This window comes from Falco peregrinus, chromosome Z (assembly GCF_023634155.1).
Source record: "Falco peregrinus isolate bFalPer1 chromosome Z, bFalPer1.pri, whole genome shotgun sequence".
Taxonomy (NCBI): Eukaryota; Metazoa; Chordata; class Aves; order Falconiformes; family Falconidae; genus Falco; species Falco peregrinus.
The window spans coordinates 1,363,740-1,382,457 of record NC_073739.1 but is presented as its reverse complement, the minus strand read 5'-3'; the positions used below and the strand labels follow the sequence as shown (position 1 = coordinate 1,382,457).

The following is an 18,718-nucleotide window of genomic DNA, read 5'->3' as shown; positions in this document are numbered from 1 at the left end:
TTTCAATCCAGAAATCTACCCACTTCCCACCCCCCACCAGCAGGTCTATGAAAGAATACCTAAATTTGGCCAGTCCATCACCACTTTAGGAAGCACAAAGTACGAACACTTGGAACATTCACACTGAAAAACAGGTTTGTGTTGCCTCAGACTCCGCAGCAGCCGTGGTACCAAACTTGCTTTGAAGTGGTGGGTCTAGAGAAGTGTGCTACTGCTAGAAGCAAAAATCTGTTGCTAAGAATGGCCAAAAGCAGTGGATTGATATTTTCAGACCTCTCTATCTTTCTTCACCAGCTCCATGAGGTCTATGTGAATGATCCACTGCACTGAAAACTGTTCTTTTTGGTGTGAATCTGCTGCACTGTACGTGGAAGGCATACAGCGCGACACTGCCTGGAGTGCCCCACTCGCAATGCGGGCAGAGGGTCTTGCAGCATTGGCTCTCCACCTGTGCATTATGCACTACCAACCAGGTTGGACATTGTTGTTGCTCCAGATGCAGTATGGACATACATGCCAGGAACCATAATAGGCTGCACCAAAACATGCCCTGTCCCTTCCCCCTTTGCACAAACTGCTCAATATTGTAGACATGCTGCAAGTGGCAAAACAGAACTGGTAATTATAACGTATGTGGCCAAACTGAGCAACCATGACAGCTTTTACTGCACACACAGACTCTCAGGATGGAAAATCCTCAGCAAGTGGATCAAAAAAATGCTGCTATATTACTAGTGATGACATCGTAACACATAATATGTGAATACGTAAAGACTATTATAATGATATCATATTACTACAGAAATAGAACCAGGTCTGCCTGCATCTTCTACTCAGGTACACGGTGAGAAATTAATATGGATAACATGCAACCAGAAAACCAGGCACGTGCCTTACCAGTCTGCTCAGATGATAAAGAAGAAACAAACCAAATCTATTTTAAACAAAGGCAAAATAAGACAAATGAAGTATAATAATTCAGTAGATCAGGGACTGACTTGCTATTTTCATCCTCATCATTTTTTTGTTTTCTACAAGTTTCCTCTTCGATTTGAGGAACTAAACAGACCAAGCCAAATCGATACAACCCTGCTAAGAAAGGAGACACAATTTAAAAAGTAGCAGCATTGGCTATAAGACTGGTGGAAGAATGAAATTTGTGTTAAAATGTTATGATACTTTATTTTAAATGTAACTTGGATATTCACATTATCAGTGTGAGCTACACTGCTGTACATAGGTTGCAGTCACTTTGCATAGCCTTCATGCAAGATTGAGAAGGTGGAACATGTAAATCTTACAAAATGTGTAAGATGTGACAAAAAATGTGTTTGTGTGACATTTTTGGTCTTTATGCTTTGGGATACATTTCTAATTCAGCTCTAACCTGCTTCCAGTCTTTCCCTGGCTGACATTTCACCTGTTAGCTAAAGATTTCCCAGCAACTCCGCAAACAAGCCTTTGCCAAATATCATTTGCCTTGGGATCCAGTTATTTTTCCAATAACTCAATTAAGGAGTATGCACTTCTGTTAAAGCATACTGTAGTATTTCAGGACCTTACAACACCTCACAGAGAAATGTTAAGTAGACTTCATCCTCTGGTTTCTCCTCAATACTACTCTGACTCACAAAAATCTGGTCTTATTACCACCAGTCCCAGTGTTCTTTACTAATTACTCTTTAGTCTCACATATTCAGGCGGTGTCTTTTGTTGCCTTCTGCACTCAAGTTTGACCGACACTCCAGAACAGAAGACAACAGATCAGTCTCCAGCTCCTGACTAAAGTCACTTGACATGGATTAAGGTAGTCAAAGGTTTAGTATTAAACTATTGAACAGCACCAATATTTTCTCCCAGCTACATCTGTGTGGATTTAACTAACCTTTCAAGAGGAAGGCATGCCAAAACATGCAAGATCGACCCAAAACCCACAGGTCAGCTGGGTTCATTCCCCAATTTTGCATAGTTACAAACAGCCCATTTCATAACACTACAGCAGAGACATAAGTTTTAAGCATCTCGTTCTAACCCTTGAAATTTTAGTAAAATAGCAATCGGTATGACCATCAGGTTTTCTGTTCTTCTTTTTATCCCCCAAATGTGTTTCATTACTTAAAGCGAGCAGGTAAACACAACACATTTATCAAACAGCAAAGTTCAGTCCCTAGAAAGATCACAAGGGCTATACTTTTCTATTTGTTTACCACGTGTTGCCTTAGCCCAGAAAGCACACTGTAAATTCACTTCACAGTTCTGCACAAAGAGCCAGAGGCCACCACTCAATGCAGCTTGCCTTAAGCACAACGTCAGTGACATGTTTTTCAGTTACTCCTTAAATGCATGCTGAAACAGCTTGAACCGATGTATTAGGTGGATGTGTGCACAAACCGTACTGTCTCGTGACTGTGACTGAACAACAGCAGGGGGACAGGGATTACCTGGGAAAGCAAACAAGAGCTAGTTACCCTGAAGTTGTCTCCACGAAAGAACTGTTTAAGCACTCTTTCATGAGGAGGTCTTACAAAAACACTAACCCCAATAGCACTATTATCTTAAAACTTTCTCACTGGCCACCTTTTTCTAACTCACTCCCTCTACTGAAGGTAGTTCATTTAGGAAAAAAAAAAAAAAAGTTTGGAGGAAAAAAAAAATCCAACAATTTTTTTTGTTCTCAGGCACTGAGAAGACAAAGTCAGCTATTATTTTTAAGATGCTGCAGGGAATTTCTAAAACATGGACATCTCTGGTGGACCCTTGCACTGGAATATCCTGGGGAGCTACCTGCCCACACACACGCAGTAAGATTTATGAAAAATACTACACCTGAAGGTGGCAAGCTATCTCACCAGAAAGATAAAACTATTCACCAGCTACTCACTACTACATCTAACAGACACAGGATGCTGAACAACACTGGGGGTGGCGGGTGCCCAATAAAAGTGAAGAGTTTAAGCGCTGTTGCTAGGTTTTATATACCCTGAATTAGCAGAGAGGTTCAGCAAAAGCTGGTGGTGGCATGTGCCTGCCTTAGCACTTCAAGGAATGTATGTAAAATAAAGAGGTTTCAAACACCAGAAAATCACCGTGTCCTTTATAAAATAAATAAAGCTACAGTAAGCAGAAAAAATTCAAATAATTGGATTCTGTTAATCTGTGGGGGCATGGACTTAATACTGCATTTAATTTTGCTAAGTGGGAGGAAGATTATTGCAGGCAAGATACAAAGAATAGTCTCTGCTCAAATTGTATAACATTGACAAGCTTAAATACACTAAGACAGTTATTAATAACTGTATCAGAGTATTTCCATGTATTCAATCCACAGTTATGAAAGAAACTAAACATACAGATCTCCTCCCAGTGCAGACAATAATAACAACAACAACAATAGTAATAATATTTACATTCCTCTATTCACGGGCTTCCAATAGTCTTTAAAAAAAAAAAATATCTGCCTGTGAAGTTGCGGGATAACAAGCACCAGTCTCCTATGAAACCCTGCAGAAAGCATATTTTTTTAGGCATTTTACTTCGGTTTTGAAAGAGCCTAGCCACTCACTGAGACAAAGCCATTCTCTTCCCAGAGTTTCTGAAAGAAAAGCTGAAGTTCACTCTCATCAGCTCTGCCACTGTTGGAGCGGAGGGATTTGGGAGCTGCAGTTGTTTACAGCCTAAGGTTCCTATGGGAAGAAGCAGCTTAACTAATATAAAAGTTTAAGCTTTTCACATGTAGTATTTTCATGTCCTAATCTTCTGGTTTGCAACTCATCTTATTCCCCATTGTTCTTTCAATAAACCTGTCTTTTTTCTAAAATATGAAACCAGAGAGGACAGCAACACCTGTTCGGCATTTACAAAAACTCTTCTAAAATCTGAGGGAGATCAAAACACTTTTCTTTAAAAATAAAATCTCCCCCTACAAATCATTTAATATCTGCAACAAACTTAATTTCATCCCATATTCCCAGAATATCAGCTAATTCATGCATTATGCAGTTTGTTAATATTGAGAAAGGTACTGTACTTTTAAAAAAGAATTTGCTTTGAAGTAAATATCCTGAAAGAAAGAAAAAAACCCACTAATATCTTAATGGAAAAAAAAAAAAGTGCATTCTATCATTGCATTTTTTCAAGCTCTTAATACTTCAATATTTCAGCAAATCTTACAAAGGCATTTGATGTTTTCCACAAAACGGTGGTACGTCTCCTGTGATGCTTCAATGTCCCTTTGTGATTGACTGCTGGAAGGGCACAACAGCACCAGTAGTAGTTAAATGTGAAATCATTCAGCTGCTGGGCTTCTGGGGAGATAGACACCCAAACCTAAACACATCTGTTGACCAAAGTACGGTCTCCTGTATAGGGAAGCACAGCTCCGACACCCTACCCACTGAGCTCTGACAATTTCTCAGCACTGTACTTATCTGGCATATGACTTGACAAGCAACCTTTAAACAACTCAAACTAAAATTAAAAGGATTTGCAAACATGGAAAACAAAGTCTACCTGTTCTACATGCTTTTTCCATAATCTTCATACCTTAAAGAAAATGCATTGCTTTTTCAAATATCCACTCTAAGGATGCTGATGAGGTTCTCCCCTGTGATTAATTCTCTCTCCCTCATCTGTGTCACTCTATAGCATGTATCACTTTAATGTCTAAATTACCTAGGTAAATAGAACCCAAACTAAAAGAGATTCTCTTTTTCTTCTCTCTCTTTTGGACAAGTGAGCTCTGATTCTTCAAAAAGCGACACAGAGCTCTTTTTTTTTATTATTCCCATTTCATTATTACATTTGTGTGGTTATATCAAAGCAAATTAAACCTAGGCAGTATTTTCACACTGCCAATAGTTACCATGCAGAACACTGAGTTTTCATTATCATCTGCTTAAAATAACGTTGTCTTCCTCTGTTAATAAACTGAACATTCACAGCTTATTACTTTACACCTGTAAGAATATGAGGACATTTTTATAATAAAAAGAGCTGTCTAATTTTCAAATATTTCTCTTTTTTCTTGCAATTGATCCGTTTCAGTTGCTAAGGGAGTTTTCTGTACACTTTAGCAAAGGTTTATGTCTATATGAATATACAAACAAGGCTGCACTGTAAACATCTGTAAAAACTACAAACACTCAAAACTTTATTCTGCATCAAGTGAAAGGTGAATGGTAAAGAGACATTTTCTGATGGTCTGTGTTGAGAATGCAAACTAGGATCCCCTGAAAAAAAAATAATGAAGCATTCTTCTCCTTTTTTAATAGCAGTCTACTATTGTTAAAAACATTGATATAGTTGATGTTCAAAGCAAAGCAAAATTCAGCTTCACCCCCTGTAATTATTGTGCCTCTGCAGCACTAAATGTAATTACAAGCAACTCAGACATTCATCACTATAAAAGCACAACTTAAGATTCCTGGGGAACAGATACGGAAAGGGATTGTTTTCACACAGTTCTCTTAGTCGAGCCATAGTTTAACTACACTACCGATAAACAAGCATACTAAGCCAATATAAAGCAGACAGAGAAATAGTCATGTTTAATTTCATCTAGGGAATCCTCCAGTATTTCATTTATCAATGCTTATAAAAATATGCCTCAAAGCCACAAGAATGTGATGGACAAATGTGACATAACTGCAACCATCCCAACTTCCCAAAGTTCCCTTGCTTAAGCAGTCTCAAAGGCTGCTTGAGCACACAAGTATTTGTTCTACGTGAGAAAAAAAAAGCACAACCATGAGACAAGGTTCTGAGCTCTTCTTGCGACGTTGTCATGCTAATGCAGCATGCAGATGTCTCTGTTTTTTTCAGCAGCTGACTTAGGGCTGTGTCCCTTTCTCGCAATCAGCAGGAAATGCCTGCAGCCAGCCACCCAAACTTTTCCAAACCAGTTTGACACCTGTTTGGTTTCTCCTGTTCACGGAGAAAGGTACTAGGGCATGCCAGATGCAGATCCAGACAAATTTCAACCTGGCAGGGAGTAAGATCAAGAATTTACATGAGGCAACAGGAGGCGTGTGGTTAAGGTACCCGATCTATATCCACCCTCAACAACTACAGTGCCCTCTCCTTCTTGGTTATGTAACGCACAGATAGTATTTAACCCCTCGCTCGTTAGGCACACACATGTCAAACCGATCAGCTTTCGGGGCGGGTGGTGTGATTTGAGCCGTCATCACCCCTCACGGGAACGAACCCCACCAAAGCCTTCAGCGTTCTTCGCCTGATGAGAGCCACGCAAGGTCTGGCTCGAGCGTTGTGCCACCATTTCTACCACAAGCCCCATCGGCTTCACAACACCTGCGCGGCGAAGAACCTGCCGGCTTCTGCTGAACGGCGCAGGCTGCAAATCAGGGCATGCACGCATCCTCGCCTCCCAGCCACCAGCCCGGCTCTTGGAGGGGCTCCCAGGGGAGAGCCGAGCGCCCGTTACCCCTCCCTCACAGCATCTCTAAGAGAGGCAGCAGCACCACGGCTGCCCAGGGATGGGCTCGGTGCCTCCTTAGAGCCCCCCTGCACCGTTTTGGTACTTTGGCCCCTCGCACACTCTGTTCACTGAGTTTGGCCGGAAATGTGTAGCTGCTAGCGCAGAAGCACCGGCATCAAGATGATTAACACCTAGTTTGTGAGATGCTACTCTCCGGACACCCTACTGAAATAAGGCGTGCAGACACTGGGGAGAAAATGATGGGGAGAAAGGAAGAGTCATTAAGACAGGACGGGAAAGCCGCTGGCCTTGCCACTCTCCAAGCGGCTGCTGCTCTTCCGAGCACTCCGGGAGCGGCTCGGACCCCCCTCACCGGGGCCTGGGGACCGGGGGCGGTCACCGCCGTCACCGACGGCCGGGGCCCGACTCCCCCCTCACCCCCCCCGCGCGAGCGCCGCGCTGCGCCCCCCCCCCCCCCGCCGCCGCCTGCCTCCTACCCCTCTCCTGCCTCCCCCCTCCATCCCGCCCCGCTGCCGAGCCCGGGCCGGGCGAGGGGGAGCGGGGCGGCCGTCGGGCTGCCCGCGGCGCGGCGGTACCTGCTTGTCCAGCGCGGCGTCCTTGGCGCTGCCGGCGGCGCAGCCCTTGGGAGCCGGCACCCTCTCGCAGTTGCAACCCTCCAGCATGTACATGCCGGCGGGCCGGGAGCTCTGCTCTCCCTCGAAGTAGAAGAGCACGTTCTGGTAGAGGGCGAACCACTTCTCGTGCCAGCGATTGGTCTCCGCCGTCTTCTTGCTCAGGTAGCCCCGCTTGGTGCCCTCCTTGCGGGCCAGCAGCGCCAGGTACAGCGCGTGCCCCTCGTTGTACCGCACGCTCTTCTGCATGGTGGCCGGGAGCCGGCGGCCGCCCGCCGGGCGCTGACCGCACCGCGCACCGCCCGCCTGCCTCCGCGGGCGCTCAGCGCACCGGCCGTGCCGCGCCGCGGCAGCGCTTCATGGGCGCCGGCACGCACCGACGGGGCGGCACCCGACCCCCGCCCCGCGATCCGCCCGCCCCCCGGGGGCGGCCGCCGCTAAACCCGCCGCGGCATCCCCTCCGTGTCGTCTGTGTCGTCCCGTCCGTCCCCGTCCCCGTCCCCCCGCGCCGACGCCCCGCGGGAGGAGTGCGGGCGGCGGCGAGCTGCCCCCCGGGCAGCTCCGGCGTGACGTGGGGGGATCAGCTGTAATCCGCTTTGGAGAGCGATTTAAAGAGCAAAGCCGCCGCCGCAGCGCCCCGGTCCCTCCCTCCCTCGCTCCCTCCGGCAGGCCGCGGGGCCGCCCGCCTGCCGCCCGACGGGGGGGGTGGGGAGGGGGCGGGGAGGAACCGCACGGCCCCGGCGATGCGGGGGCGGGGGGTCGGACGGGGCACCTGCAGGCAGCGAGGCGCTTGGCTGGACGGGACGGGGCGGGCGGGAGCCGCCGGGTGGTTTGGGACTTGCGGTTGGTTTCCCGATAGTTTTCGCTTTTCGGATTCTTTGAGCGAAAATGTTGGAAAGCGGCAGGGCTGGGTGAGCGCGGCTGCGGGCGTCGGGAACTTCGTTTTCGAGCTGCGTGGCGAGCTAAAGCAAAAGCAAGAAGTGAAATACAAGAGAGAAACACCAGAGACCGGTTACTTTTAACCCGGTGTTCGCATTGATTAAAAGCGGGGGGGGGGGGGGGGGGGGGGTGAGGGCCGTAGGAGGTTTCACCCCGAGCAACTACATCCCCGCACCGTCCTGGGCGAGCATCCCCGGACCCCGGGCAGGCCGCCTGCGCAGCCAGCATCCCTAGAGCCCAGCCCGCCCCGCGGGTGAGGACAGCCGCCAGCTGCCGAGGGTGGAGGAGGGTGAGTGTGCGAGGACAGCCGAGGGAAGAGGGTGGCTCGTCACATGCCGAAAAGCAAATCTGTGCGCACTGTGCTTGGAGAGGAGTTACTCGGGTTTATTTTTACACCGAGTTTAGTAAGGCGAGCAGCGGGCATGGGTTTGTTCCTGCAGTCAGGATGATGGAACGAGGTATGAGCAGACCTTAATTATAAAAAATAAGCACTGGCAAAGGAGCTGGTATCAAGAATTGCTTGGTATAAAACATAAGCGATGTGGAAATTTCTACCAACTAGAGGACCCTGCACCTTTAATTACCGAATTATTTAAACTTCCTCTTAGGCTTCCTTCACGAACAGGCATTTGAAACTCTTTCATTTATGAATGTATTTTGCATATGTAGCTTTCTGCCTGTTTTGCTTCACAAGTCTTACAGGTGAGAAAGCAAATTGATTCTCTTACTAACTCTTCAAACAAAAATGTGAAAATTACAGTACTGGGAGTGCTGTATAATGCACAGAATTGGCTAGAAAACACTGCCAATGTGAGCTCTGTCAGTGATTATGGTTTTGAGTGTTATTTACAGGAACTGCGGACCCATGTGGAGTTTTAAGGCTCTCATCCTGTCAGCAGACAACAGCATATTAGAAAAAACAGATGCACAAATCCTGCTGGAACTAACTAGTGTGCCTTGTGGCTTCTTCACACAGTGGAACTTGAGGTTAACACATGGTGTCCAGAGAAGTCCAGGTTTTGGACAGGGATTGGAGATCATTTGGAAGATTTGCATGCATGAAGTAACTCACATTTATGCATCTCAGTGACTGGGTTCTTACTTGCCTCTTACAGTGCATCTTTAGTTCAGTTTCACTCAGCTAGTGCTATGCAAGTCAGTATTAATTCAGTGTGTGAAATTTCATGAGATAACAGGGAAAGAAACAGACTGCAACTCAAAAGAGTTTTCAGACACTTGACACTTAAGTGGATAGTTAGTGCTTTCCAAAACAAGCACATCGTATATCACTACCAAATGCTATAGCAAGAACCTATCTTTGCCAAGTTTTTGTCCCAACTTACATAATGTGTACATTAATAAAGCTTTTGCATAAATCAGAAATGATTGCACACCATCTATTCTACCACAACACCTGAGACACATGCTAAAAATAAATGACAGAAGTTAAATTTTAACTACTAAATAAAGGAGAGGATTTCTTTTTACAACATCATTTTCTCCTAGACACACAGGCATTTTTCCTAAGCTGAAAAGGCTGACCATGTCATTGCATAGCAATCCATAGGAATTACGAAGTATGTGATGTTCCCCTTCACTACGGTGAGCACTGATTGTGTAACCATCAGTTTGTCATGAATTCCTGTGCCTTATTGTTCAAAGTATGATCTAGTTCTTTCAATGATATTTTACTCCTTGATCATTCTTACACAAGCACAACCTAGGTTTTTTTGCTATACAGCTAAACACATGTAAGTAAATATGATTTTTTTTAAAAAAAGTTTTCATTATGAGCAATAAAAAAGATGTTGTTTGTGTTTTTTTAAAAAGAAATTCTAGACCAAATTCATATGTATGAACATGGTCGAGTTATATGTGCAAACAGATGTAAAGGAATATGTTGATGTAAATTATTCCATAGGCCTCTGAAAAAAAGAATGTACAGATAAGCGTACTTTATATCCTCCTCAACTAACCCTTGCTTTTTGTGTATTTTTGTTCCAGAGGATTCATTTATAAAACCACATTCCCAGGTGTTGTGTCATTGTCGGCCCCAGAGAGCTTTCTGTAAAACTGTGGTGGAAAGTTGTGGTCACATACCAGCTGAGATAATTCAACAGATTTAGCCTACATTTACCTTGAAATTTCCATTGGAAACTAATCTGTTGCATGTTGTTCAAAGCTGTCATAAGGAGCGAAATACACAGCGTCGTGTGACAGTGCCGTTGTTGATTTGCTACCCAGAAGTGACCATGAGAGCTTGGGGGGCGAGTCAGTGAGTTGTCACTCTTCTGAGTGACAGGCTACAGAAAAATCTGTTTCAGGAAATATGTAAAATTTAGGTCTGTATTGTGAAAAACACCTTGGAAAAAAATACTATTAATGTAATGGTAATAAAAATAGATTAAAACGGGAAAAAGTTGTTATGCTACCACTTTTATGTCTGAGTTTGTACGTATTTGCTTGATGTTATACAGTTTGAATGTTTATTTTTCACTACATTGGGATAGTAAATCGTTATTTACCTTTTCATGTCAAGGTAATGTATCAAAACCAAAGTAATTTTTTTAAGCTGTTGAACAGCTGCTACAATATCTTACGGGAAAGAAGCCGGGTTTCACTAAGGATATACTTAGATATCTCCTCTTACATATTGTCTGAAAAGTAGAACTGAGTGAATATCTTATTTGTAATTTTACTTACACAGTTCTGCTGACATAATGGTTTACTTTTTAAGGCACAGAGTATGATTTGGCTGTTTGAAAGTTATTTATAATATTCAGCTAAGGTTTAGTTATCTGACAAAGGAGGAAAATTTTCAAACACATTATACACCACTGGTATAGGAAGTCCTGAATATCTTGAAAATCATGGGATATTCTCATGTGTATGGAAATGTCATTTACCTTTCATCATTCTCCTCTTAAATGACTACAAACAGTTTTGTGCTTGCATCTAACTTTTGATGTCATTTGAGAGGATTTCCTTTTCCTATTTTACCTAGACATTTTTGGGGAGAATTGTCTTGGCTAACCGATTTTAAATCATTGGCTGTACCAGGTCATAGTAGTTCATTCCCCACGGCTACTTATTTTTTAGCAACTGGAAGCAAATGTTGGGGTCAGCTGTTGTGTGGAAGAGATGTGACTACACATGTCCCTCAGTCATACAAGAAAGGTGGTGGAACAAGTGTTCATGAGATTCCTTCCTTCAGGAATCTCAGGCCAGTACCCTCCCCCCAGGTCTTCCACAAAGTGGCAGCAAGGATAATTTCACAGCGACTCCACACCAAGTGTGGTAGCACCTCTGATACCATTTGCACATCTTTCCAAGGAAGAGCATTTGCACTCCTTTTAGGAAAAAGGAGCATGGTAGTTCTGTACATAGCAGAAGCATCTCATTACAACATACACTGTGCTGTCTAGCTGTTTTGCAGCTCCACACACACTGATTCACATGATTTGAAAACTCTGAGGAAAGGATTTTTACTGCCGTATTGAAGGGGAACAAAGAAACCACTTCTTTCAGTGGGAGATTTCAGCAGAAGGCAGATAACTGCACACCACTTACCTATTATGCAGGTGAGGATGTTACCATCATGGTTTAATGTGTTAGCCTCTTTGTGCTAAATGCTGCATAAATGCCAGAAAAGGATCCATGCCAGGAACAACTTAGTCGAAATGTAAGATTAGATTGCTAGAGCCAGTCAAAAGGGGAAGTACAAGGACTAGTAAATGCACTGCCTGTTGTGACAGGCAGCGTCCTCAGTACACAACTAGCGTATTTGTTGCTGAGATTTTGGGAGAAGAATAGCACAAGGAGGTTTTAGAGGAACTTTTGAAAGAAACAGTTCGGTGTGTCTGTAGAGGTCATTGGGGAATTCTTGCATCTGGTCAGGGACAGCATGGAAAAATATGAAGGACTATTGAAAAAAATGGAAAAAGAAATTGCATGGCAGAAGCTGTCTCACAGTCAGGCTGGAGAAAATCAAAAGCAGGGGGAAAAAAACAACACAGAAAAGCTGGAACCAAGGGACTCAATTAAATTGAAGAAATAGCACTATTTAGGCAGGAGGCAGAAGCAGGCGGGTTGTGGAAGAATTCAGCCTGGTTGGCAGACTGATGGTAATGAGAGCATGGTAGGTAAAAAGCAGAGGAAGCCAGTGTAAGTGAGGGCTAAGAATGGCTGGGGAATTGGGGAAGGTGGCATGAGCATCCCAGCAGTGAGGAGCAGAGCGAGGAGTTATGGGAGGTGGTGGTGGAGAGAGAGTGGTGGAGGAGACAAAGTTGGGAGTGAGAGAGCATGAGAGTCGTGGCTGCTGGGTAAGGCTGGCAAACCAGGTGGCTGGCAAGGGGTGGAAATCACCCACAGAGACCCTGGGTGTACGGGTGGGACTCTGCAATACGAAGAGACCAATACACAGGGCAGACTGAGGAAGCTGGTACACGACAATGTGGGAGGGGGAGAGGGGAGCTGGGCAGGGTCAGTTCAACAGAGCACATGAAGTGAAAGGATTAGGTGAAGAATAACACTGCAAAAGGAAGAGGTATTTCACATGTGGAAATGCTGATAGTCCAAATCAGTGCTAAAATCACACAGGAAAGAAAAGACAGAAGTAAAACTTTTCTCCATAAGCCTATTTTCAGCTGGTTCCTTCACTCCAGAGACAGCAGTTTTGCTAGCTGGGGTTAAAATGGAAGAGCCAGTATTCAGCTTGCTGACCGAAGGTTTGAAGATATGCAGACATACTCAGTTAATTAAAAGCTCCAGAAGTACTTCATATAATACAACAGATGTAAACTAAGCTCCAGATTTATGATGCAAAGCATAGTGAAAATAGTATTTTGAAACTTTCTTCACACAACTAAAACTTTCATACTGAGACACGCACTCACTAGGTGGGAATATGACTGTCAGAGCTGAGCCCTGATTTTTAAAGCTAGTAGAGATTACTCCCTTTTTCCCTATTCTGAGAGCTGTGTAATGAGAATTTCACAGACCCTATGATTAGTGCAGTATCCTTAAGAACAGTATTGTCCTACAGCTCACAGATAGCCAAAGCATGAAACTGTCTCGACATTCTTGGGAGACAGCTTAAATTAGTACTTTAAATGTTCCAAAGACATTGGCATGTCATAACACAGATTTCATAATGTTCTCCAAATGTGAGTCAAGAGAGACAGCCTGATGACTGAGCTCTTGCAAGTAAAGGGTTCAGCAGACACTAGACTATGATTACTCTAAGTTTCAGAAAGCCCTTGGTAACTGGGAAAATTACTTCAGAATTAAAAAGACATAGTAGGATAAGATTTCTCTTTTTTTGGTATTCAATGTGAACTGAGTATAAATGCAAATCACTTTTTGCTTATTCTGTCAAGATATTCTCACATATTGGCATAAAAATAGGAAAAATGTGTAAAATATTAAAGCATTCTCATTTCTTGGGAAAAAGTAAGCCACACAGATTGGAAGAAAGATACAGAGAGCGCAGCGGGTGCCATCTGGAATAAGTAAGTAACCCTGGGAAGAATTTGCGATGTTTACAAGGCTCGATACTGATACAGAGAATTGTATCCATCTGGCATAAAGCCTGCAAATAATCTGCCACAGGGGTGCATAATTCAATAGAAACAGGTTTGATAAACTAGAAGTAACATTCCCCATAGTCACCTTGAAAGAGACATTTAATGTATTATGCAGCTGAGCAGCTTTCAGAAGTACAGCACCTTACCTTGTAGGTAGGCAGACCGATATACCATAAAAATCAGTTTTATGGGAAATGGAATGCACTGTTCTCTTAATAGAAATCAAACATTGCAGGGTACCCACATTTATCTCAAGATCGTGAAATTTCTGAGACAATGCCTTTTTATGAGAACATTGCATTTGTATTTGATACAGATGCAATATATTGAAAACCATTTTAATGAATCCATTTGGATGCAGCTGGGACTGTACAAATGCCTGGAGAAAAATGTGTGTAACAGCAGGAAAAAAGTATCTTAAAAAGACTGTAGGCAGAGCAGCCCTGACAACAGTGATCTGCACCAATGTTATCACCCCACTCATGCAAACGAAAAGATACCAAGTAACAGTCTTGCTTAACAAGAGTAAAGAAATTAAGGTTAACATCAACCGCTGTTTGTTTTAGGGATTTTTGGTCAGGTGGGAAGTGGATAGCAGGTATGTTTCTGGCTGCTGATCCACTGCTGCTAATGCACATTCCTCCTGGTCCAGATTTAATGTTCTGATTCTGAGCTGATAACCTTTGTAGCTGCTTGGGAGCTTTAGAGTATACTTTTCCAGGGAAAAGAAGAAAAAGATTTTTAAAAAAAGGAAAAGAACAAAGGAGAAAAAATAGCTCAGAGAAACTTAATACAAATTTTAAAAAGTCAAAACAACATCCAGCTACAATTCTATTCAACATCATACAGAAAATTCGTAACTTCATCTGTTACAGTGGAATGCTTTCCAAGGTAGAAGTATATGAATCGCACCTCATATGAATGCATATATTGTTAAACAGAATACAAAAAGTAACATTTATTGTACTTGTCACAAAGTCACTACTGTTACCTGCTGAAGTGAAAAAGGCCTGTAAAAATACATTTGGTCTTTTTTAGTGCAGAAATAAGTAATGATTTATTTCATTAGTAAATTGCTCTTGAACAAGTAGTAAGAAAGTAAAAGAAAAATAATTTTACCATTTTAAAAAATAAACTTGTGTTCACCCATTCCTGTTACTGTTATATTTCTTCGCCTTCTTTCGTCAGCTGTATTGTTTTGAGCATTAACACAATATTTGTGTTAAATACTAGTGGTAGTGAGGGGAGCTGAAAGGTATATTGATTCCAGTTTTACATCCTATTTTCTTATCTCAATGATAAAGTTAGAACTACAGTATTTGAGAATTTTCAGTAAGATTATTTCTGTTTTTACCAAAGAAAGAGGCAACATGAAACATTTCTTTTGCTGATTTATACTGTTTCTATTTTTTGCTGTGGTATATAATGGCTTTGGGGAAATAATTTTAAATTTCTGACATATGTGTAGATATATAGATCAGGTACAGCTATCACATTTGATTTGACAGAATTTAGGAAAGGCTCGTTAGATAATGCCTTAGAGTCTTCTTCAGGAAAAGCAACAAAGATCTGGAATTAACATATCCTATAGGTATATGAGTCTACAATACAGGTAAAGTAAGGTAATGAAGCCTACAGTGTGAGAGTGGTTGAGAAATATTTGCCCAGTTTAAAAATAATAATAATAAAAAAAAATATCCATCATTAATTGTGCTCAGTGCAGAAATCTTTAAAAAAGTTTTTCTCCAAAACTCTGGGGAAGAAATGGGTAAGGGAAATTGTTCATCCATTTAAACAGCTTGGAACATCTAGGCATTTTTGGTTTGGTTTTGCAAAAGTCAAAGGGTCTTATAAATCTGAAAATTCTTCCAAAATGTCTGAGGTCAAACATGTGCCAAACACTATCTTTTCCTTAAAATGTTTGCTGCTAGGCAAACAGATTTTAATTTGTTTTTATGAACACAGCTTTAGAAAAAAATACTGTCAGTTCCAGTATAAAGAATTCAAGACACTTTGGTTCTCCCCCAAAATGGGAGCCACTGGCCTTAGAGATGTTATAGCATTTCCTTGCGCTTTAGTTTCAGTCCAGTGGGAATAAGCAACATGAACTTATTTGTAAAGCACTTTGAGTTATGTCAGTGAGAGTTCACTGGAAGAGCTTCAGATGACAGGTTGTCCCATTCTGCTGGACTGTAGAAGGAAAATACATCCCATCTAATTCTCCAGGGCACTTCCGTTGAAGTTTAATTTGCATCCTAAAGAATCAGCTTCTAAGATTCTTGGCAGAAAGCTTTCTATTATGTATGTGTATTATATACACTTCCTCAGTATGGATTGTAGTTATTCTTATTAATTGTTCATGTATATATTTCTCTTTTAAATGTTACTTCGGGTGGATTTAAGAAACATTCTAGGATAGTATAGCTGTTATCACTTACTGATGTTATTACTACGTATGATTAAGCTTGTTCATCCTATAAAACTGAATTTTTTTCATCTGGAGGGTATGTCTTTATATTTCTGTGTTACTCATCTGTAATGCAAGTTGACAAGCAGTGTAATCAAAAGACAGGAAAATGAGAGGTCTAGAGTATAGAACACATTCTTGGCAGACATAAGATGTATTGAAATTTGTTTTGATAAGAGTTTTGTTATGTGTTTCTCAGGTAGCATCAAAAGAAGGCAGCCAGCTCAGCTGCAGAGTTTGGGGTCTGTGCAGGAGGGGAGAATAATGCCAAGTTATTCCTCTCAGTTCCTCCAACAGCCACATACTGAAAGGTTTCCAATCTCTTTTTCAGAAAAGCTTTTAAAATGCTGTAAGTGAGGCAAGTGAATGGCTCATGGAATTAGTAATGGGACAGAGAGCTTTATGCCCTCAGGTCACTGGTTCATATTCAGTAAAAGATAGTAATTAGGACAAATCCTGCTCTAAGTTAAAAAAATTCCACTAGAGTAAATGATTGCTCATTTATCTTTGTATTGTTATCTGGTATTTGGTCAGTAGGCAATGTAAATAATGCAGCCTGTCCATTTTTAGTAAGTTTGGTAACACATACAGCTATGGGATGGGGAAACAGAAATGAGAGGAAAGAGGTCAGCATGCCCCATACATCTGTTCAGTCACATTCCCTTCCATTTACAGCCATCTTCCTCTGGTGTAAAGCTCAAAAAAAAAGGGAGAAACTCTCCCCTGGGCAGTCCTCCGAGTGTGAACAGGCTTAGGCTGGTGCATTTAGCATCTCATTGTCCCTGTTCCAGCCCATCTATGGTACTAGTGACAGTACTTAATTTTGAAAAGCAAAATGTGCTAAGTGTTTTCCTGCTGATTTTTGCTCTTTATTCTGTAGGTAGGAATGAAATGAATCCTACATGATTAATCCTACCTACGTGCTTGCAGGAGCTTTAGGCAGCCATCACAGTTGGACTAATTTTATCATGTTGCAATTGCCTGTTCATCTGTGGCTGCGGGAATACTTTATAACTGTGATAAATGATTGACTGACATTTGGATATGTCATTTATATACAGATAGATATAGATAAAGACGGTGGCTTTATTATTCTTTGTCACTCTGTCTTTTTGTGTCAAAATTCCATTCTTCCATAACAGTTAAAAGATATTAATTGCCTAAAATTAGAGCCATCAGATATGACTAGAATTGCATTATTACATAAGAATGATATGAAATATAGATGAAATCTATATAATTTATATAAAAAGTATTGTTCTGATTTCATTTCTCTTCACACCATTTTTATGTTGTACTTTCTTGAATTATTGCTCTAGCTTGAATTGAGCTGTGAGCTGTACATTGTCAGCCTTACTGGGATGTACCATATAAATTATGTAAGTCTATTAACATATATACATCAGAATAGCTGTTAAAATTAGAAGTACTAGCATAACTAAGGAACAGACAAGAAAAGGAGTTAGGTAAGGGAGTTTGGAAGGCAAGGACCAAACAAAAGTACTAAGTGACAGCACGCTGGTTTCATTCGGACTTCTTAGTGATAGTCACTGTTGTTCTCTCTGCTATTTTCTTCCCAGATACAGCAAAACAGTTCAGAAAGAAAATATTCAGGAAAGATAGTAAAGTCTCAAAGTGTCCATTTATTCTTCTACCTCTGAAACACCCTTTTTTGAGCTAATCTTCTTAATTAAACAAAAATACAGCTATGCACAGATTTCCTGCAGTGCTTATCTACCCAGAAAAACTGAGCAGAAATATGAATCTATTTGCATTAGAAACAAGAGTTTATTCCCCAAACACATTTTTCATTGTAATCAATTATATTGAAAGTTTTGGCTAAATGCAGTTTGTAGTAAAGACAATCATATGCTCAAACTAAAAAGAATTAAAAAAAAAATGCAGCCAGTAGAGGTGTAATGTCATAATGCAGCAAAGCGTGTCACGTATGGATGGAAGAGCTACAACTGCTTCCTGCCTCCCCCAAATGAATCAGTCAGTATGTAGTAGCATTTAGGCACACGTCCACAAAACATGTGTACAAACTTCGTAACACATTTTCCTCCATCAGGAGAGGTTTGGTTTGTTTTTGAGAAGGAGACCATAAAGACTCCAAGGGCCTGGAAAATAAAATACTGTTTTTGATGCAGCCTGTTTATAGGTTACGTGGAAAAGCCAGATCATAGTCATCCTTGGGGTGGAAGGCAGTGCTGTTTGTTCATCCATGTCTGAGGAGGTAACCCAGCTGGCAAAGGCAGTCACTGCAAGTGGCAACTCTGCCCCCCTTCTTTTACAAAAGCAGCATCTTCAGTGGCATCTTCCTTGGTTCTGCACATTACAAACTTGTGCAAGTCTCTGCAAGCATGACCCTGCCATGGCTTATGCTGCTTGGCCTTAAATAATCTGTAGGCACAGCCCCAAACAGACCTATTCACCAACCTTGTGAATAGAGGGTGGCCCTTCTGAACTGTGTTTGCCAAGACCTTTCGATGAGGACTCTCTATTGCTGTAGCGCTGGCAGGCTGAGTGCCTATTAATGATGGATGCTGTCTGTCACTAACTGCTAGTCCTGACTTAAAGCATTCAATTATCAGTGCTCTCCTTGTCCTCCTCTCATTTTTATCTTTCAAAAAAACATAAAATTCATTAGCAAAAATAG

General features: G+C 42.0%; 1 protein-coding gene across 2 annotated transcripts in view; it reads right to left on the bottom strand.

Annotated features, from left to right (window-relative positions):
- RASGRF2 (Ras protein specific guanine nucleotide releasing factor 2) overlaps positions 1 to 7,852 on the bottom strand; it is a 131,976-nt gene extending 124,124 nt beyond the window's left edge. For both annotated transcript variants that reach the window (XM_055791362.1, XM_055791363.1), the window contains exon 1: positions 7,033 to 7,852. In XM_055791362.1, coding sequence (XP_055647337.1) covers positions 7,033 to 7,317 — 285 coding nt within the window. In that variant the 5' untranslated portion in view covers positions 7,318 to 7,852. The remainder of the gene's footprint in view (positions 1 to 7,032) is intronic.
- Between the last annotated feature and the right edge of the window lie 10,866 nt (positions 7,853 to 18,718).